Source organism: Anarhichas minor, unplaced genomic scaffold (assembly GCF_050575085.1).
Source record: "Anarhichas minor isolate MPS153535 unplaced genomic scaffold, ASM5057508v1 ptg000026l, whole genome shotgun sequence".
In the NCBI taxonomy this organism is placed as follows: domain Eukaryota; kingdom Metazoa; phylum Chordata; class Actinopteri; order Perciformes; family Anarhichadidae; genus Anarhichas; species Anarhichas minor.
The window spans coordinates 14,219,300-14,241,044 of NW_027466472.1; the positions used below are offsets into that span (position 1 = coordinate 14,219,300).

The following is a 21,745-nucleotide window of genomic DNA, read 5'->3' on the forward strand; positions in this document are numbered from 1 at the left end:
CTGTTGGACGATTAAAATGTTCGACGGTTTGAAAGTGGTTAAGAAGCGGTCGGGTGTACAGAGAAGTTCAGATCACTATGATCTCGGGTCCCAATGGGGAAAAAAGCTTATGTAATTACAGTGCCTTTCTCTCCCTTTGCTGCCTCTCAGCCACCCACTCATTATCCTTTTGAAACACATCCTCACATATCATAGCCTCCATTATTGGCTATATATACATGTAAGGCTTCAGTAAGGAAATTTAACCTGCAAGTTCTTCTCTTTGCTGGGGTTTCCTGCACATACACAAGACCTCTGGTAACCCAAAAAGCATTTCTATTAGGTCATATAGAGGCATCAGTGCTAAATTGAGACTCTTTCACAACCAGTTAAAAGTTCCTTGAAGTAACTTTAAAGGTGCTAAATTTGATATTCAGAGCAGTAATATAACAGCAAACAACTATTTGCTGTGTAAAGATATTGTAGAGTAATGTCTACATGGGCAGAGAATGAAGTTGCTCTCACTGTGTGTTGTTGCTGTCTAGCTAGCCAACAATACACCACGCTGCTGAAGGCCCTGGTCGTATTGTTGGGCCCGCTGGAGGGAAGGGAGGCCCAGGAGAACCACAACCAGGACAAAGTGGGGCAGGCAGGCCATTTATCTAAGGTTTCCTAAAGGGACTTTGGTGCTCAGAAGCAACTCATAGTAGCTTTAATAAAGGTGCAGTGTGTATGATTTGGGGCATCCAGCGGTGAGACTGCTGAACGCAAACAACTTAAACTTCTACCGTGTACCAAGCGTGGAGCACGTGGAGTCTTATTTTCAGGTGATTATACACTAAAGAACACAAACTTATTAATATCATATTCTATTACTGCCAAAAGATTCCCCCTAAACGCTACACACTGTTCCTTTAACTTGTTATAAACTAAGCCTTCTGGTTGCACAGAAAGGAAGTAAGATTGATAAATTACTGAGGTCAAAAAGCAGATTTTGTGACTCGTCCACCTGATGGATTTGAAAGTATTTTGCGGTTGGGAAGTCTTTTTAAAGCCACATTGGCCTTCCACCTTTTCTGTATCAGTTACACACGAGGACAATATGCAGCCTGTTTGATACAATCAATCCTTCCTGGCACATAAAGACTTGTGTGTAGAGATGGTTTCAGTTAGCAATGTATCCGATTAACTTGTGGACAAGAGGGCAGGCCAAACGCTAAAAGATCTAGAAGAGGACAGAGGGCCTTTCTTTGTACTCTTTGGGCCAAAGTACATTCATGCTGACCAGGCTAAACAGTGCCCTTTACAATCAATACATTATTTCAGTTCACATTGTGCTTACAATGTCCATATTCCTGAATTAATTTAGTCCAATCACTGCAACACCACAAAAAATGGAGCCATGTCATTCTGCAGCATAGGAAGCAACAGGAGGTGGGTCGGCCCAAACAGCAGATTCTAAATCCGGGGCCCTAAACAGGTTAATCCAGCCATGCGTATTAACTAATTTGCATGCCTATTAGATCACTCAGTGACCCCTGTAGATGGAGGCACTGTCATCCAGAAGGGCCGCGCTCATTACATAATCTTACAGAGTCGCTTCATGTTTACCGGTTTCTGTTTCTTCTATGGGATTCTTGCCAGGAAGTGCACCCAGAACCCTTCACCTGACAGGGAACACACTCCTTTTAGACACTTGTTTTGCGTGTACCACACATGTTCAAAAACAGGGTGAAGGGTGACTCATCGGACTGACCACAGTTCATCTGTTCTCTGCACCGCTTTACTCGCAAATAGGGAATTTTTAGCTGTAATAAGAGGCTGAAGCAGTGCAACCCTACTATTGTGTGATTCTCTGAAGTTCTCAATAAACTGTTTTGATGAAACTGTCTCGAATTGACATTAACAGTTAACTGAGTCGATGTTGCCTGTCTGTTTTGGTGAGCAAAGAGCATGTGGCTCCATGCCAAAGTGTCCCGATAGGATGTCTTTCCTTCGGACCAAGGACAGAATCACCTGATGCTGAGATTGTTTGATTGTTCGATGTCTCCTCTTAAAGCCTGTTGCGAAAAAGATTTTTGTGATTGTTTTCATGCCACAGTGGCCAGAATAACAACTGAGTCCCATATGATGTCATGGGGAAGATAGTATTTTGCATTACAGCCCTGTGTGAAACATTCATTTCCATTACATGGGCAGTATGTTTGTGGATAAATAATCTGACTTGAACTTGTCCTCTTAGAAGGGTTCCAAAAAAAACATTGTTATGAACAAACATTGTTATGAACAAAAAATATTTTAAAGATTGAAATTACATTTATTTATTTGGCTTATCCCACAGAGACATTGATCTCCCCCTTCCAAACTGTCCTGCAATTAGACAATGGGGTTTTACATGGCAAAGGAGTATTACATTCATTGGATTCTACTTTTTGAGACCACCTTAAACAACCACTGAATTTCGGAGTGCTAATATAATTAAACCATTCAGGGAGGCAGGAACGTAACTCAATACCTATTTATTTCTCAATTTAATAAGGGGACTTGTAGTATTTGCAAAAAGTAATTGAATATGTCTTTAATTTAAAATGAATAACATTACAAAAGTCTTTGTACTTTAAATTGTCAACTTAAGTACAATATCAGGTGATTATTATTGGTCATTTGATGGACCTTGTTCATAATGGTTCTATTAATGCTGACTCGTTATTAACCTTGTAAATCATTAAAACGAGGTGTAAAAAGTGTTTTAATGGCATTGTAATCAATAATTATCTAATAATGATTTGATAGTGAAAATTAGGAGATTTAGAGATAAACAGCATGTTTTAGTGTGGACCAACATATCTCTTCAGTATAAAGGTTTAGTGCTCAATAATTCACGTTTTATCATGTGTGATGTGATATGTTAATATAAAGACCTTGGAATGCACTGAGACGTTTAACATTTCAGTGAAGATACAGTGTGATCAGTTTGCACGTGTTTCAGGGAAGTGGCTCCATCTGTTGGTGTGATTCAGCAACAACAACAACGTCTCAGGACGTTACTGAAAGGAGTATTGAAGGACAAACGTTTGTATCGCTGTGTGGGATGATTTGCAACACATGGACACATTTCAAAAATAGAAATATATTAGTTAAATATTATAGTATGAAAAGCATTGCAAAATATCTAACAATTACCTGAATTTCAGGTTCTGAATATTTAATCCAATCTTGACATAGGCTATTTATACACGAAAAATCCTCGGTCATGGCGAAACTGAAAGATCCAATCTGTAGTTTGCAGGTTTATACAGTATATAGTCTCAGGTTTAATCTAAAAACATATATTTTGTGATTGATAATAATAAAGCTTATTTATACAACACATATCATAACGACCAGCAAACTGTTTCACAAGCAGACATAAAAAGACAAAGGATAGCATAAAATACCAGCTACATTATTATATATTTACAAACACATTATGAATAAATGCGAACGAGGTCTGCAAACTAAGAGTAGCCTACATGATCTAGCAGGACTGCGGTCAAGTCAGCAGACACCGTAAGTTTCAGCGTATAGGTGCACTACAATTTAAGTGTCTGCTGAGTTGACCACGGAGATCCGAGTGTCTGCTGACTTGACCGCAGTCTAGCAGGAAGTAGTTTCTTTGTATATTCTTCAAAGGCAGCTGAAAACTGTCTGAATTAACCGCAGTTGTTTTTTTTTCAACGCCCCCTGCTGCTGCTGCTGCTGCATCCATGCTCTCGTCCACTTCACCTGCGAGGCGCAGAGAGCTTATGTCACCGCAGACTGACAGGAAGTGAATAACAGTCGCTGGACGTTCACGTGCATCACGTGAAAGCAGAGTTTACAACACATTCCTCACACTGACAGAGACGCTCTGACACACACACACACAGCCGTGAATGGAGCAGTAACAGCCGCTACTGAATCATGGAGAGCAGCGCGCAGAGCTCACCTCTCTCTTCATGGAGTGAATGTTTTGTAACTAAGCGGATCCGCATGTTGGTCCCTGTTGGTTTCAAGACCGAAATAAAAGAGTTGTCTAAACTGTCCGGACCAGTGGTGAGTAGCCTGTATTTAATGCACCCTCAAGTGTCCAATCATTGCTGCTTGATTACTAATGAAGCTTGTACCGTTTAGTACAGGCCAGGGTTGAAGTAGAAGAAATAGGCCCACACCAAATACTTGTCATTTACCTGTAAAGTAATCACTGTCTTTCCATTCATTTTGATTTGATCTCATCAGATTATGGCCAAGCTCATGGTGTTTGCAGTGAGCTTTGTCAGCACTGTTTTCTGTGGCCATCTGGGGAAGACAGAGCTGGCAGCGGTGTCTTTGGCGACAGCAGTGAGTCCAGAACAGGAGTGTTGTTCCAGTGAAAGTCAAACCAATAAAGCAACAGAACATAATCCATCAATGTTTGCCTTGTATCCTCAGGTTATTAATGTCACAGGTATATCTATTGGAGCGGGTTTGGCTTCAGCGTGTGATACTCTGATTTCTCAGGTATGAGCCTTTTACACACCATTTTTCATTAGGTAAGACAAGTATTGACAAAATAAGAAAATGCTCTTTGGTTTCAGACTTTTGGGGGCAATAACCTCATGAGAGTTGGGGTGATCATACAGCGGGCGATCCTCATCTTGTTACTGGCGTGTTTCCCCTGTTGGGCGATCCTCGTGAACACAGAGCCCATCCTGTTGGCTGTCAGACAGGAGCCAGAGGTGGCCAGGTAAGCTGTGTCACAACTCACATGTCTTCTTTTCCCGCTTTATTTGTTCATTGAATATATGTATGTATCGTTTAAAAAGTGTGTACTTCTGGTTGATGTTGATGGAAAATCTCTTTTTAGTTTGTCTCAGATGTACGTGAATATCTTTATGCCAGCACTTCCTGTAAGTATTTCAAAATAAGAATAAGCAGTTGTAAAAAAGACTAAATTGATATATTTATATTGTTCTTTTTTCTTTGTTGTTGTGTTTAGGCTACATTCATGTATTCATTACAAACAAGATATCTGCAAAACCAGGTAAGGTTCATTATTATTCAACATTAAGTCACTCTCTGATGAGCTGAAATAAGGACAGCGCAGGATGATTACATGAAAGGGATGCCACAGTGCCTGTTTCTAATTATGAATAATATGTGGCTCTCTTTCAGGGCATCATATGGCCGCAGGTAATCACAGGCTTCGTGGTCAATCTTCTTAACGCTCTCATCAACTACATCTTCCTTTACGTATTAAATCTGGGAGTAGCGTGAGTTTCGCCTGTTGCCTCTTTCAGTAACACAATTACTGCTTGCATCACATAACCAATGTCATGCAACGAACTACTCTTTACAGAGGTTCTGCTGTGGCCAACACCATTTCCCAGTTCTCCATGGCTGCAGTTCTCTATTCTTATATCATGTGGAAAGGTCTTCACAAGGCCACCTGGGGAGGTGAGAACCACACTTGCGTTGGAGGACCGTGAGCCTGCATAAACTAATAGGCTCCAGTTGCTTCTTTCATGCCAATGTTAATGAGCTATCGTAGTGGTGAAGGAAGCTCAGAGGGAGATGGTTGTGGTTTAATAAGGCTGTAGCTCAGGAGAAACTCAACGTTTTCGAATAGTTATTATTCATTTTATTATTATGATTTGTAATGCTGCTGCCACAAGACATGCTTGGTTTGGAAAACAAACATCTAATTAATTGTGTGAAAGGAGTTTCAAGAGCACTTTACAGCCATCTTCAGAGAGAAACTAATATCCATTCAAGGCCGTGTGTGCAATTTGTCAGCAATGCCTGGAACAACCACAATACAGTGAAGGTTTTGTGTGGCTAAGATCTTAAACTTATGGAGGAAAGTTACTATTTCTCCCATCCCTCTCCCTCCACGGCAGTATAAAACGTCTTCCATATTTGATATGCTGAGGGAACAAACTATGGTTTAGTTCAGAGCTCAAGGCTTGTTCCACTACAAACACGTATACGAGCTCTTTTCTTATTCTCTTCTTTGCTTCCCTGTTTGTTGAAGACATTTAAGAATGTTGTGGTAGATTTCAAATCAAATGAGCATTGATCTGCTTATGATATGTTCCCAGCAGAGCTCCTCGGAGTCGGTACAGATCTGATTGTTGAGACGAGGCACTGATCTGATCTAAGCTATATTTCATACGTGTGAGTGATATAATGATGTATTGCTTTATTATTTGACCATGCAGGCTGGTCTAAAGAGTGCCTGCAGGACTGGAGCTCATACATCAACTTGGCCATCCCCAGCATGGTCATGATGTGTGTTGAGTGGTGGACGTATGAGATTGGAGGCTTTCTAGCAGGTAATGTCATGGGCCACTTTGTTGTTTAAAGCGTTGCTGGTGTGAAATCTAAGTGCCGTTTGTCATTGACAGGTCTAATAAGTGAGGTGGAGCTTGGAGCTCAATCGGTTGTATATGGACTTTCTACTGTTGCATACATGGTAATCTTTCCTCTACCAAAATTCATATACATCAAATTGTTATTGTCTCATATGAATCCCCTATTTGTACACGCAGTGTACCAGTATGTTAATAATGCGTTTTTGTTCTTAGTTCCCTATGGGTTTCAGTATAGCAGGCAATGTAAGAGTTGGAAACGCCTTGGGAGCCGGAGACACGGAGCAGGCTAAGCTGTCCGCTAAACTAACTATGTTCTGTGCAGGTCAGTAAACACCATTTCTATGCTATCTGTTAATATCTTATCAAAAGCATGTATTTGGAGATAAGTTAATACTTTGGTAATTGTTAAATAATTCTAATTGCACTCAAGAAACTATTTCAGCAGTAGCTTAGAGCTTAAAAGAACCAAAAAGTTCTAGACCTGCTCCTGCACAGCTTCTCGTTGGCCAACATTAGAAGACTGTGGTTGTCCTCTGTTTGAATATACTGTAAGTCAGTTTACAAACAGTAAACTGAATCAGCACCTTTTGCATGATGCAACCTGTGGAAAAATGAAGTGTGTTACTCTTTACCACAGTGTCGGTCTCTATATGTTTGTCCGTTCTCATTGGGAGCCTGAAGGACCATATCTCTTATGTCTTTACATATGACAAGTGAGTATACCTTTATCATGTGTTTTTCAAACCGCGACTATACTCATTACCTTTGGGGGGGAAAAAGACAGTGCGTTAACATCTACAGTGACAGTGTCAAGTCTGCAATAATCTTTCACCATGACGTGCATTACAGTGAACTTTGCCTGACAAACTCTTTTAAACATTAACTTGAGGGAAATGTTACGCTCGGCATCACTGTGATTTTGGGCAATTTACTGATTTCTCTTTGGTCAACGATAATATAATATGTCACAATATATAACACACTAATCTCATGGTCCATTTTTTTTAACCTCTCTTCAGTGTCAAACTGTTAATTTTGAGTCTCTTTACCGTCAGACAAATACGGGAGAGGGTTGCTGATATCATGCTTTTATATGCACCATTCGTCCTCCTGGATGCAATATCAGTAAGTATCTCTGCAATTCACATCCAAACAAGATCCCTTGACACACCTACATATTATTGCATTTGCAAAATACATGTCTAACCACCTCTTTATTGTGTTTGCATGACTAGGCAGCCTCGGGAGGCATTATAAGAGGAGCTGGTAAACAGAGGATTGGGGCTATTTGCAACATTTTTGGATTTTATGGTGTTGGTTTTCCCATTGGAGTGACACTGATGTTTGCTGCCAAAATGGGAATCAAGGGTAAGATTTACAGCATGTTTTTTTAGCCTTAATCTGTTTGTTTTTGCCACATTTCTGTCTAACTGGTCATTTTTTGTCCCCATAGTCTATTTTTAGTTAGAGATCTGACTCAGCATCACTTGCTACACTTAAAGCTAAAGATGTAAAACCCTTTATTTCCCTTAGGTCTGTGGATAGGCTTGTTTACCTGTGTGGCTCTGCAGTCTTCATTCTTAATTTTCTACCTGGTAAGAATGGACTGGATGAAAGCTAAAGTCGAGGTTAGTATTCAGAGGTGCATCTTCCCATTCTAGATGGACGAAAGGCTACTTCTTTATGATTACACGTTCACACATTGTTTTTCTTCCAGGCTCAAATCAGAGCGGGAGTGTGTGCGAGCTCCACAGACACAAGTAAGTAAAACATTTTATACTGCTAGAGAAAAAGAAAACATTTATCCTGTTCAGCAGGGGAAATTATGAATTCTTCCTGGAGACTATAAGACATGTAGTTTAATAGTGGTACATTGCTTCAAATGATACATGTACTCCAGCACCTTTAAGTCAATGCAAAAGCTCAATATCCTTATAGAGCTATGGAGTGTGATTGTGTGTGTGTGTATATATATATATATATATATATATATATATATATTTTATGTATCCAGGTCCCCAACCAGATGATCCAGGGCAAAAAGACACCATTGGCCTGGTTCAGACTGAGGCGGAACCAGCAGTACAAACAGTGCGGATGTTCTCTCACAGGACTCTGGTTCTGCGTAGAGGCCTGACTCTGGCTGTCATGCTTTTAATCCTGGCTGCTGGAATCATTCTTAAACTGCTGATCACTAACTTGTTTAAATGAACATGAGCAAAGGCAGATGTTTGCATTGCAGGATGTCAAAGCAGGACGTGCAGAAGGAAGGCACACATGCAGATGGACAGTACACAGAGTGAGAAATTGTGTATGATCAATGAATTACTGTCAAACCAATAATTCACAAGATGTCCCAGTGAATCTGCAGTGTTTGTCTCACAACCACATTCTCTGTCAAAGAGAATGAGTCAAACTAAAGACAGTTTGACAACCTTTGTATTTAATGCATTAAATAGAAACATTGTGGTTATCTTGAATTCTTAAAGGAACAACAATATATTTACTGTATTAAATCATAAAAAGACCATTTCCATCAATCTTGGAAATGCGTTTGAGAGATGGAGACAGCTCAGAGGATTCTAAGGCGGTGGCCTTTTTTCCTCCTAAACAGTGAGCGTTGAGCTTCAATTAAGGTTAGCTAACCTTAACTAATTTATCACGTCTAGTGGTCGGAATACTTTACAGATTTTCATTCAACCGGCTCTGTGTCATCACATTATGTCATCCCTGTGTTGCGAGCGGGTCAACCTCCCCGCTCATTTGCCGGTGAAAGTCACGTCACTCAGTGGAAAATCAACAAAGTACCTCGTTAATGGGGCCTGGAAAGTAGTAAGGCCAACAGCCACTGAACTACAACTCTGGAATGTATATTTTCGAAGCACTTGGCTTTTGTTTTTGGGATAACAGGCTGAGCTTTGACTACCGTAAACATAGCCAACCACACATCTATAGCGAGCTGAAAGATTAAAAAAACATGAGCTGGTTTATAATTTGCAGACAATAAATACATTGCAAAGGTATACATTAGCGGATCAATTTACAGTGTAAGACCCATTGTACTTTTCATTCTCAAAGTACAATGTTGCGCTCATGACGGTTTAGTGTCCTCAACCCGGCAAACCGCATGCACTTCGAATCTGGGTGATGGGGGCGAATTTTGCTTTGCAGTACTCAATTTAAACGTTAGCCGGCAGTGTGCCATATTGTTACTTTAAGGTCAATCTGACTCTTCATTTGGGACCAATGCAGTGGAGAGAATGTGATGAGGAGTATATGTCGTGTTGATCCAGTCCAAAGTAAAGTTGGCCTCTGAAGGCCGGGTCTCTGGTAAGGGCACAAGGAAGTGCACAGTCGCTCCCACAGCCAGAAGTGCAACTGCTGCAAACACAGTGAGGCCTCGCCTGAGGATCAGCTGGGTAGTGGAGAGACGGACACCCTTCAGCTGGACCACATGTCCATCCTGTCTCTCCGTGTTCCCATCATGGCACTCGGGGCCCACAGACATGTAGCCATCTACTGGCTTGGGAGACAGACATTACTTTATTTTGTTAAGTCATATGGAAAAAGAACAATGTCAAAGGACAGCAAAAACTTAATAATATAAATGCCAATTGACAAGATAAAACAAGCTATGAAAATAAATGTAGATGTTTTGTTGTTACAGGCCGCTTACGTTCCCATGGCTCTCTGTCTGGTCAACAGTGTTGTGACCCGCAGCGTCTGACAGGACAGCTGTGCTTAATAAAGTCATGGGAGTGTTTTTCTGTGCTCGGTTTAAAGCCTGCAAATAAATACAAACAAAACCTAAACCAATGTCTAATTCCTCAGATCCTTACATGCAGCAAATAGCTTTTGAAAGTCCAGATTCTGAGGCCCTGCTGAGCATACCTCCTCTGTGATTCTCTCCCAGTTTAGCTTAAAGATGACAGTGATGTAGAAGGTGGATAGTAAAATGATACCAATGAGGAGTCCCAGCCAAAAACCTGCAATTATTCAGTTAAGTGCAGAGCAGGCTTTCCATGAAAATAAAAACCCTTCTCTTTGGAAATTAAAAACAACACATCACTTCATACAATTACCTAAAATTCTCAGTTTTGTAACAAACGTTAAAGTAACGCTTAGTGGAAGTCCTATGCAGTAGTACCCAATAAAATTGCCCACGGCTGGTATCTTCTGTTTGCCCGTGCCCAAGAAGATGCCAGAGCACACGCACTAGGATGTAAAGAGACAGATCTTTAATTATTATGCAGTCTCACTCCATTGGCCACCATTTACTAACTCCTGAGTTAAACATTTATATATTTGGCTCATTCAACATGCAAATATATTTGCTGTGCTTACAGGAAGAACTGTTATACTCACCATAAGAGCATCGAAGAACTGAAGGAAACAGTATGCATTCATCAAGTGTGAAACCAGACCTATGATCTTCCTGTAATAGGATTTTATAATTGGCATCTATTTTTTTTATTCCAATCTTTGCAATCATAGTTACTGAAAGAAAGTGCAGCTGCAGAGACTCACTCATCAGAGGTGAAGATGAAGCCAATCACTGTTTTAGTAGAGCCAAGCACAATACCTTCAACAACTGCCATGCTACCTGGGAAAAAAGTGGATGTAAAGAAATCAAACATCAAATGCTGATTTATTGATTTCGGCTACATCAACAGAACATGTTTAGAACTGACCTGCAAGAGCGAGTGACAACTTGCAGGTGAGGATGGCCCTGGCAGTGTCTCCGGCACCGAGAGCATTACCCACACGGGCGCATGCTGCAGCTTGAATACCAAGAGGGAACTGTGGATTCATCATTTTATTTTAGAAAAATAATTTAAAATAAATCGGCTTCTGAGAGTGTTCAGAGGTAAACTAACTCAAGGTGAACAAACCTTGAGTTTGATATGTTTAGAGAAAGGTTTTATACGGGACAATATCAGCTCTGACTTATTAGTACCATGAATGTTATGAAAGCCACCATCATCACAACATGTTGGGCTGCCAGCTCATCTTCACTCAGCATTCCTGATCAGTAGAGACAAAGGAGGAAGTCGTGACTCAATGTTTGTATCCGGTATGTTCAAAACAAATGTCTTAAATTTGTATAATACTTGGATTACCTGCGAAGAATCCACCAAACTCATAAACCCACCACTCAAAGCACTTCATCAACGTACTGGGAAAGGCCAGTTTCATGTAGGAGCCCCACTCCTGCAGTGATTCCACAGACCAGCCTGCAGGGGGAGAGAGAAACGTATTCAAGTGGAGGGAAAATCTTGGAAAGATCAACAAAGTGGTCCAGGAGATCATAAAGTCACCATAAATATCTGCTAAATATAACTGTCCCTCACCTCCCCATGTTTTTACATGGAGCTTCTTCCACCAAATGTAAGCAAACAGAAAAGTGCAGATGTAAATCTGAGACAGAGCATTGGCTGCTGCAGATCCGCTGTAAGACATGGACACAGACAAGTTGATATCAGTGTGTGTGTGTGTGCGTGTGTTTTAATCAGATTTAAAATGGTGTGTGAGTACACTTACCTAACACCCAGATCCAGCCAGTAAATAAAGATGTAGTTCGTCACAACATTCGCTATGTTTGCCATGGCAGCAGCGTACATTTGTGGCAGTATTATACCCTGAGTACACAAACACCAGATCATTGCCGCAACTTATTAAAATTAGACTTAATACGATTTATAACATCTACTAAAATAAGATGATACAGAGGGCCAACACAGAGAACTTGGGTTTAAGGCAGCAATCCACCTGGTTCTGCAGGTAAGACACCTGGAGATGCTGTAGAAACATTGCCTACGGAGAAAGATGATTTCAGTTAGGTGTTTTTAATTTATTTAGCAGCTTATTGAGCAGAAATACTACAAAACAGGATTAGAACATGTTGAATTGTTGCTGAAAGGTGAAAGAAAAGGTAGGACTGACTGGTACTGCAGGAAGGAAGCCTGTAATATACAGCTGAGCTATTCTGAAATCAAGACAAAGAAGCACTTTCTCAATCTAAGATAATATACAAAGTTCATTCAGTCTCATTCATTTTCACTGCCATTTAGAGGCAGACAATTTTTTATTAGACAAGTAATAAAAACAATTCTGACCAAGGTTGTCATAGTTTATGCTTGAAAGGGATAGTTAAAATACCGGAGCAGAATGGGTGCAATAAAGTGAATCTATGGGGACCAGATTCATTTTTTTATGTAGGGAGGGTAAGGTCTCGACTTCCCAAGTTTAAACGCACCCACATCCCTTGTGCAATAGCATCACAACATATTAGGTGCTGTACCTGGCCGCCTCAGGGCTCTGGCCCAGGCACAACAGGATGGCCTGGGCATTGATGAGCAGACCCCAGCAGGGCAGACAGAACAACAGCAGGATGACGATGCCCCGCTGAAGGATAACTCCGACCCGCAGCAGGTTCTTACCACCAAATGTCTGCACATCATAATTCACATTTTAGAAAGGGGTGCAGTAATAAACAGGAGGGACAATAAACAATTCAAATGTATTGTATCATCATTTTAAAAGAGCTTTCCAAACCTGAGACACCAAAGTGTTGCATGCCAGTCCCAGACCATATCCCGTTGCTGTAGTGGTAATATTAATGGTCTGGAATGAATATGAAACAAACTTGAATCCCTCTGATGTAACCAATGTTTCTATAACTCTTAACAGCAAATATACTAATTAATATATAAATCATCTTGAGAAGTTGAGTTTATAGCGTTAATATTTAATTTTCTCCCTTGGAATTACATTTCCACCTTTCATTCCCTCATGCTAGCCTCCACAAGTCTACGGAGCTTAAGGATCACCACTTACAGCAGAAGCTAATCCATAGCCAGCCATCACTTCATTTCCCAGACGCCCACAGAACATGGTGACCACAAATGGGAGCAGGTAATTGAGGATTCGAGAGAGCAGCTAGAAAGACAAACATGGACAATGGTGCAGTTGATACGGTTACCAGCACCCAGAGGACACGTTGTAAATGACCAGAAACACAAGTCGCAATTAATAAGCAGGGCTCTCTTTGCAAATCAGCCATCACACTGTCATGACTACCTGCCATACGTTGTCTTAGGTCTAATGATTTCTGCTGTGACGTCACAGACACAAAAGTATGTTTACCTGGCATCCTAACCTTTTCTTTTCGCCATCAATCTTCTGTTGTATAAATCAGGTTTTCATCAAGGACAGCCTCAATCCACACAATCCCTAACAGACAGAGGAAGGTATGTAAACAGTGTCAATCCTTACCAGAGGGCCGGTCATCCTCAGGATGTGGTACAGTTCCTCTCTGTGGGCCAGGGGAACTCTGTGGCGCATCCACCTGCAGCAGAAAAGCTTGTCGCTGAAACCCTCCATGTCTGCAGCACAAAATGTTAAAGCAGATCCTTCTGCTGGAGTATCGGTCTTTTATCTCACGGTCTTGGAGATAATGTTGGACCGGATAGAAATATTTGCTCAGCTGCCCTGGAATGAAGCCAAGGCCAGCTGAAACAACGAAGATGGTGGAAAAACAAGAAGGAAAAAAAGCTTGCAATCACAACAAAGACTAAATTGGATGACTTAAAAGCAAGAATGTTCTGATCTTGAGTGGTTTAATATTGAAAACACAATCACAACCTACATTAGGTGCAAACCGACAATAATAACAAATGCATGGCACAGCTCATTACATGGTGGACCATGTGGTCCTGGCAGCACCAGATTAGATTTAATATGGCAGCCTTATATAGCCTGCCACTGACGAGGACCTCAACCCCATTACAATATAGGTAACTATGCCCCTTACCTGACAATTACCTAAACTATAACAACTACATTAAAATGGATTCCTAACATCCTAATGTCAATTATCTGTATGATCTCTATTGTGGTTACACATCACAATAGAGATCACATAAAGCCCGAACAGGTAATTCAGTTTTACTACCCTCTACTAATTAATAAATGGTACCTCCCGGAACTATAAAATGGTGCTCATGTACCCTGGGGACTAGGCCAAACACCCCGGAGAGGAGACCCAGCAGAGGTAAGTGATTTGAATATACATGTTATTTGACAGCACTATTAAACAACAGGTTATACTCAATCCTTTTGGTAAAGATAACCAAACTAATATGTTTGTATCTACAGGCCCGACCTTCAATAACTACTGTATACCTGAGAACATAACATCCACCAGAAACCCAACAGTACAATAAAACATTCAACCTTTAGTGTGTGTGTCTCTTATTTCCTTGAAACAGTCCACAGATGCTTGTAATGGAGAGGGTCTTTACATTACATTACATTACATTACAGTCATTTAGCAGACGCTTCTATCCAAAGCGACTTACAATAAGTGTATTCAACATCGGTTTTCGAGAGAACTACTAGTCACCAGAAGTCGTAAGTGCATCTCCTCTCTTCAAACAAGCATCTAAGAGCATAAACCAGAGCCAACGTCTTCATTACATTGTGCCTCCATTACTCCAAAGACAAAACATTTACAAATGGGCATTAATGGAGGATGCAATAATTCATCTTTTTCACATATTTTGGAACATTCAACCTATTTGCTAGAAGTAGAAACATAAAAACTGCACTAATGAGCTCATATCAAACACCTGTGCATGTGTGTCACTGGTTGCCATTGTGATTGGAGCACCTGTGTGTTAGAGGCTAATTAACTACACAGGAATTTTCAACAAAACTACCTGTCAAACCTCTCCCCATTATACCAAAACCATGAGTCCAATCAACAACATATGGCTACCATGAGAGAGATAAGACTCCGCCGAACGCGCTGATGTGGTTTTTATGTTTGTGGTGTTAAAAATGTGAGCTGCAGAGCAATATACAAAACTGGTACCGTCTGCTTTCTTTGAGAAATTAGTGGTCAGATTTATAATGGAGTCTAATGGAGCAGTTATTTGGAGTTCATGTTGCTCTGCGGCTCTTTGAGTCAAATGTGTAAGTCTGTTGGATTACACAGACACATGCGTGCGACCAGCACAAAATGTCTTATCTTTTTGACCAAAAATGGTGTATAAAGAGTGAAAACTGTGGGACTGGGAGCAATTTGTTTTGAAAAATCACAGAATACTTTTCATGCTCTGCTCCACTCTGGCCGTGATGTCATCACTCTAGCGCTGAACATTCTGTGCAATACACACCCATTATAAAATCTGAAACAGACCTAAAATTTTCCTGAAACTTAATCTGTGACTTAATGAAAACCGTGCTAGCTATTAAAATGCCCATTTTGGCTCAATATAGTCCAGCATTTTGTCTACGTTTTAAACTTAAAAATAATGTTTCTACGTTAATGTACGGCTAGTCAATATGGGCCCAAATTTAAGACTTTTTTTAGCTCTCTACACGCCAAAACCCCATTCAAGTGAATAGAGCAATTTTGCTCAGTTTTTTGCACACAGCCTTTGTGCCACAAAGCCACACTGAATAAAGTTTGGGTTTAGTGATTGATGACAGTTTCAGTACAATTTATTTAATGTATCGATCAAACTCATTGCTCAAGGAAAGAGTCAAAGAGGCAAAAGTAGAGTGGATAGCGATTGTGAGACTGTGTATTGATGGATTTGTTAAGTATTGGACCAACAGGGACCATTGGGAAAGTAACCATCAACATACAGTACACCCACCCTTACAGTATATGAACTTGAGTGGAAGCGTTCAAGGATTCATTGTTGAAGCAACATACAGTTAGTTAGTCAGTGCAGTGATTAAATGGAGAAGATACATAAGCTCATGCAGTAACAAAGCAGGCAAGGGTCAACATCAAAGGCAGTCCAACCGCCAGGTAACAGCATGACAGGACAAGTAATGGCAAACAGGTGTGAGTGAAAAAGGAAAGTGGAAGCACAGGGAGAGTAGGTGTGCAGGAGACAGGAGAAAAAGGTCAGAGGGCACCTGGTGGACAAGAGTATGACAAATAATTAGTTTGAGGAGATGGAAATGTGGCTGAAGGGAGGGAAGGATAGGAAGGACATGACAGTTTTTATAATTTCAATAAACAAATATGTTTGTGGGAGACTTTAACAGTCAATTAATTTTAGTAATGCAAAAGCACATATTCTGACAATTTTTGTATTCTGTTTATGTTGACTAATAGTCTGCATTATACTTAACTTGTTTGAGTTTTAATGTAGTAAAGTGAATGTGCACTCTTTGTAGTGTGTGAGGCCTATTTTTCTAATAAATCCTAAGCTGTTTGCGTTGCATACAAGTATTCACAGCCACTGTAAGTAGCATATAAGCATTTAGCGTGACAATGTGAACCCTTACATGCTAGATAAGAAAAGATAGCGTACTGTTAATATTCTTATTCAACTAAATAGAACTTCGACAGACATTTCTACAAACGCCATTATTTATTTTGCAATCAGACGAGGCTTACACTTACAAATGCTCTAAAGATTCAGGGGGAAAGAAAATTCTCTGAAGCATTTATCATGCAGAGCTGCATCACAGGTTGACATGAAACAAGTGCAGATGAGAGGAAAAGCAGAAGGACCATTAAAAAATGTAATTGTTTATGATCAAACAAAGAATGAATCTCTTATAGCTAAATGTTAGTTCAACCGTTAATTCACTTAATTTTTCATCAAATCTGCCAGTGTTTTAGGCACTTCCTGTCAAAGATAACAAGTCCATGAGCACAAACAACTGAATGATCAAGGAGCTCATCCGTTAATTGGGACCAGTGCAGTGGAGAAAATTTGATCGGGAGTATATGTCGTGTTGATCCAGTCCAAAGTAAAGTTGGCCTCCGAAGGCCGGGTCTCTGGTAAGGGCACAAGGAAGTGCAGAGTCGCTCCCACAGCCAGAAGTGCAACTGCTGCAAACACAGTGAGGCCTCGCCTGAGGATCAGCTGGGTAGTGGAGAGACGGACCCCCTTCAGCTGGACCACATGTCCATCCTGTGTCTCCGTGTTCCCATCATGGCACTCGGTGCCCACAGATATGTAGCTTTCCACTGACTTGAAGGAGAAAGTATCATATTCATTTATTTTGTTGAGTCATATGGAGAACAAGTGCAGTAAACCTAAAAAAAAAAAGTTGTCAGATATTTGGTTTCTTGGACTGATATAGAATATTACATTTAAAACAAATGAGAAAAGTCCATCGATAACAGTGTGAAACTAGCTCGGTTGTTATCTAGGCTGTTAGTGTTAAGAATAACAAGCCACTTACGTTCCCATTACTTGCTGTCTGGTCGTCTGACAGGGCAGCTTTGCGTAATAATGTCATGTCTGTCTTTTTCTGAGCTCGTTTCACAGCCTGCAAACAAGCAGAAACAAAAACCCGACAAATAGGTACAGCAATTTGCCAGATTTGCCTGAGCAGCCGATCCTGTATAAATGAAGCAGATTCTGCCAGTATATCGAAACAGCTGAGGCCCTGAATGATCCTGATTGTTTGATTGGCCAGCGGCATACCTCTTCCGTCATTCTCCTCCAGTTGAGCTTGAAGATGACAGTGATGTAGAAGATGGATTGCAAGACGACACAAATGAGCAGCCCCAGCCAAAAACCTGCAGAGAAAAAGACAAATTAGTCTGTCAAAGACACAGCAGGCCTCACTTATAAGAACTTGCTTCATCCTGGGCAGTCATTTATTTGTCTCGAATGTCTATGAAAGTAGCAAAACATGGTCACTTCATGTAATTACCCAAAATTCTCAGTTTGGCAACGAACGTTAAAACTACGCTCATTGAAAGTCCTATGCAGTAGTATCCAATGAAATTGGCCACAGCCGGTATCTTCTGTTTGCCCGTGCCCAAGAAGATGCCTGTGCACACACACTAGAATGGGGAAAACCTTTTTATTTGACATATATGTCTTAATTGTGACATTCTACTGCAAATATATTTTGCATTCTACTGCAAATATATTTTGCTGGCTGTTAGACTCACCACAAGACCATCAAAGAATTGGAGGAAACAGTAAGCGTTCATCAAATGGGAAACCAGACCAATGATCTTCCTGAAAGGATAATTAAGATTGTGTCTTTGTGTGTAGCAGTTGTACTGTAACAACTTTAACAACGTTAACGTTAAATAAGTGAAATGTAAGTGCAGCTACAAAGACTCACTCATCAGAGGTGAAGATGAAGCCAATCACTGTTTTAGTAGAGCCAAGCACAATACCTTCAACAACTGCCATGCTACCTGGGAAAAAAGTGGATGTAAAGAAATCAAACATCAAATGCTGATTTATTGATTTCGGCTACATCAACAGAACATGTTTAGAACTGACCTGCAAGAGCGAGTGACAACTTGCAGGTGAGGATGGCCCTGGCAGTGTCTCCGGCACCGAGAGCATTACCCACACGGGCGCATGCTGCAGCTTGAATACCAAGAGGGAACTGTGGATTCATCATTTTGCACAAAAATAAATACATTCAAGAATCAGAACGAATGAACACTGATTTACAAAAGAGCTTGCTCCTGAAAGTGTTTTTTTTAACTAATCTAAATCTGACTTTTAAAGTGAGAATATCACACTCTGACTTGTTGTTAGTACCATGTAGGTTATGAAAGCCACCATTGTCACAACATGTTGGGCAGCCAGCTCGTCTTCACTCAGCATTCCTGATCGTCAGAGACAAAGAAGTTTGTATCGCATGCTGTTTTGATTAAATCAATGAGCTTTGAGATAGTCTTAAATAACATAGATCTGTATTAATGTAATCATGAAAATATCTGGATTACCTGCAAAGAATCCACCAAACTCATAAACCCACCACTCGAAACATGTCATTAATGTACTGGGAAAGGCCAGTTTCATGTAGGAGCCCCACTCCTGCAGTGATTCCACAGACCAGCCTGCAGGGGGAGAGAGAAACTCATGTATGTAGACTAAAAAAGATGGAGGCTGAAGAGAGTGATGCATGAAAGCAAGGGAAACTATAAATGTGAAATCTCTCACCTCCCCATGTTTTTACATGGAGCTTCTTCCACCAAATGTAAGCAAACAGAAAAGTGCAGATGTAAATCTGAGACAGAGCATTGGCTGCTGCAGATCCGCTGTAAGACATGGACACAGACAAGTTGATATCAGTGTGTGTGTGTGTGTGTGTGTGTGTGTGTGTGTGTGTGTGTGCGTGTGTTTTAATCAGATTCAAAATGGTGTGCGAGTACACTTACCTAACACCCAGATCCAGCCAGTAAATAAAGATGTAGTTCGTCACAACATTCGCTATGTTTGCCATGGCAGCAGTGTACATTTGTGGCAGTATTATGCCCTGAGTACACAAACACCAGATGATGCGATGATGAGTACCACTTTACATTAATTAAGACAACATGTTTTGATTCTCTGAAAAAAGAAAAATTGTGTACAGGATATTAAAATGCACCTGGTTCTGCAGATAAGACACCTGAAGCTGATGTAGAAACATTGCCTAAAAGACATAAAAAATAGATTTAAAAACACACATTTGAGAGGTAGTGGTTTCTCTATAGATCTGCTTAAAAAGGTGAGAGAAAAGTCACAACTCACTGGTACGGCTGGAAGGAAGGCTGTCATATACAGCTGGGCTATTCTAAAATCAGAAGGCTGTATTCAGATCCAAGGAAATGATAATCTCATACTATACACTGTTCAATGTCATAATTTGAAGCTCATTTATTTCCACTGCCACTTAAAAATATATATTCATCGCAAGAAAATTTTGACTTTCAGGAGAAATAATATGAAGATATTGTTTTATACAGTGTATGCTTAGCCCTGGAGAACACACATTAAATAACACAGAAGAGTGTGCACCACAGAACTGTTAAGAGGTCATGTGATCAATATTTGGAATACTGATAATCTGTTTATGCTGAATCTGCTCATAATCCGTGGGGACCAGATCTGATTTGAATGTAGAGGTGTTTGAGAGGATGAGGTCTCGTGCTCTGACTGAACACCATTCGTGGACAGATTTACGTAGTCACCTGGCCGCCTCAGGGCTCTGGCCCAGGCACAACAGGATGGCCTGGGCATTGATGAGCAGACCCCAGCAGGGCAGACAGAACAACAGCAGAATGATGATGCCCCGCTGAAGGATCACTCCCACCCGCAGCAGGTTCTTACCACCAAATGTCTGCACACAACAGCACAGACCGTGTTTATCATTATAGAACAGGGTGTAATGAATGAACAATGGGGATGTTGAGTTTGTGAAATTGAGGGGGAGGGCAAAATTGCAAAGGGCAAACCTGAGACACCAAAGTATCGCATGCCAGTCCCAGACCACATCCTGTTGCTGCAGTGGTAATATTAATGGTCTGAAAGGAATTTGAAACAAACTTGAATCCCTCTGATGTAACCATCAATATTTCTATAACTCTTAACAGCAAATATACTACTTATTATATAAATCATCAGGCGTGTGAAACAATTGTAAAATCTTGAAGAGGGTAAGTTTATAGCGTTAATATTTCATTTTCTCCCTTGGAATTACATTTCCACCTTTCATTCCCTCATGCTAGCCTCCACAAGTCTACGGAGCTTAAGGATCACCACTTACAGCGGAAGCTAATCCATAGCCAGCCATCACTTCATTTCCCAGACGCCCACAGAACATGGTGACCACAAATGGGAGCAGGTAATTGAGGATTCGAGAGAGCAGCTAGAAAGACAAACATGGACAATGGTGCAGTTGATACGGTTACCAGCACACAGAGGACACGTTGTAAATGACCAGAAACACAAGTCGCAATTAATAAGCAGGGCTCTCTTTGCAAATCAGCCATCACACTGTCATCACTTTGTCAGGTTGCAGCCACCGATTGAAACTAGGCAAGCACTGCCTATGGTTGACTGATGTGTGCTTCTAAATATCAGACACAGGTTGTTTTTCACTTGACATTTCCAACCAAACACTCAATCTTCTGTTGTATGAATCAGGTTTTCATCAAGGACAGCCTCAATCCACACAATCCCTAACAGACAGAGGAAGGTATGTAAGCAGTGTCAATCCTTACCAGAGGGCCGGTCATCCTCAGGATGTGGTACAGTTCCTCTCTGTGGACCAGGGGAACTCTGTGGCGCACCCACCTGCAGCAGAAAAGCTTGTCGCTGAAACCCTCCATGTCTGCAGGACCAGATACTAATGCAGGTTTTTCCACTGCCGTGTTGGCCCTTTCTGTCATTTACCTACTGTATCTTTGATGCTCTCCAGGGACAGAATTCCCCGCTGCTGTGCAAAGTATTTCAACCCCTTAAAAAGTAAATTATTAATTCAGTCAAGGATTCACGTAATGCATTTCAGGTTAGACACACAAAAAAAAGACAAAAATGATTTAAACCAACTATATTATTTTGTTCTGGTAACATGGTACAAAGTGCATATCATGAGTAACTATATACTAATATGTACTA

The 21,745-nt window shown here is 40.7% G+C and overlaps 3 protein-coding genes across 3 annotated transcripts; 1 reads left to right on the forward strand and 2 right to left on the reverse strand.

The window, feature by feature from the left end:
- Positions 1-3,921: 3,921 nt before the first annotated feature.
- slc47a3 (solute carrier family 47 member 3) lies at positions 3,922-8,561 on the forward strand. The gene is made up of 17 exons (XM_076100660.1): positions 3,922-4,053; positions 4,237-4,338; positions 4,429-4,497; positions 4,575-4,723; positions 4,844-4,886; positions 4,976-5,020; positions 5,152-5,249; positions 5,336-5,433; positions 6,198-6,311; positions 6,384-6,451; positions 6,564-6,672; positions 6,988-7,063; positions 7,406-7,475; positions 7,586-7,718; positions 7,884-7,978; positions 8,068-8,110; positions 8,365-8,561. Exons 1-17 carry the CDS (start codon positions 3,922-3,924, stop codon positions 8,559-8,561), a joined length of 1,641 nt encoding a protein of 546 aa, XP_075956775.1.
- Positions 8,562-9,570: 1,009 nt separating this feature from the next.
- Positions 9,571-13,787, reverse strand: LOC142959154 (multidrug and toxin extrusion protein 1-like). Its single transcript, XM_076100354.1, has 17 exons — positions 13,626-13,787; positions 13,188-13,289; positions 12,906-12,974; positions 12,652-12,800; positions 12,294-12,336; positions 12,120-12,164; positions 11,892-11,989; positions 11,702-11,799; positions 11,471-11,584; positions 11,308-11,375; positions 11,042-11,150; positions 10,878-10,953; positions 10,716-10,785; positions 10,433-10,565; positions 10,242-10,336; positions 10,027-10,134; positions 9,571-9,873 (listed from the first exon to the last, which is right to left on the reverse strand). The coding sequence occupies exons 1-17, from the start codon at positions 13,731-13,733 to the stop codon at positions 9,571-9,573; spliced, it is 1,788 nt and encodes a 595-aa protein (XP_075956469.1). The 5' UTR covers positions 13,734-13,787.
- Positions 13,788-17,056: 3,269 nt separating this feature from the next.
- On the reverse strand, positions 17,057-21,516 carry LOC142959410 (multidrug and toxin extrusion protein 1-like). The gene is made up of 17 exons (XM_076100662.1): positions 21,349-21,516; positions 20,892-20,993; positions 20,581-20,649; positions 20,317-20,465; positions 19,877-19,919; positions 19,734-19,778; positions 19,522-19,619; positions 19,304-19,401; positions 19,087-19,200; positions 18,899-18,966; positions 18,632-18,740; positions 18,468-18,543; positions 18,289-18,358; positions 18,045-18,177; positions 17,813-17,907; positions 17,568-17,654; positions 17,057-17,353 (listed from the first exon to the last, which is right to left on the reverse strand). Exons 1-17 carry the CDS (start codon positions 21,514-21,516, stop codon positions 17,057-17,059), a joined length of 1,821 nt encoding a protein of 606 aa, XP_075956777.1.
- Between the last annotated feature and the right edge of the window lie 229 nt (positions 21,517-21,745).

Bases quoted from the DNA above. Each gene is read 5' to 3' on its own strand.
- LOC142959410 (XM_076100662.1), bottom strand. From the start codon at position 21,516: ATGACAGAAAGGGCCAACACGGCAGTGGAAAAACCTGCATTAGTATCT. The intron at 19,620-19,733 runs GTGCATTTTAAT...TTGTGTACTCAG, and splicing joins TGTCTTATCTGCAGAACCAG to GGCATAATACTGCCACAAAT. The intron at 17,908-18,044 runs GTAATTACATGA...TTTTCTCTGCAG, and splicing joins TGCCAAACTGAGAATTTTGG to GTTTTTGGCTGGGGCTGCTC.
- LOC142959154 (XM_076100354.1), bottom strand. From the start codon at position 13,733: ATGGAGGGTTTCAGCGACAAGCTTTTCTGCTGCAGGTGGATGCGCCAC. The intron at 12,801-12,905 runs GTTTGGAAAGCT...TATGATGTGCAG, and splicing joins GCAACACTTTGGTGTCTCAG to ACATTTGGTGGTAAGAACCT. The intron at 10,786-10,877 runs GTGAGTCTCTGC...ATCCTATTACAG, and splicing joins TTCATCTTCACCTCTGATGA to GAAGATCATAGGTCTGGTTT.
- slc47a3 (XM_076100660.1), top strand. From the start codon at position 3,922: ATGGAGAGCAGCGCGCAGAGCTCACCTCTCTCTTCATGGAGTGAATGT. The intron at 6,452-6,563 runs GTAATCTTTCCT...TTTTGTTCTTAG, and splicing joins TTTCTACTGTTGCATACATG to TTCCCTATGGGTTTCAGTAT. The intron at 7,476-7,585 runs GTAAGTATCTCT...TTGCATGACTAG, and splicing joins TCCTCCTGGATGCAATATCA to GCAGCCTCGGGAGGCATTAT.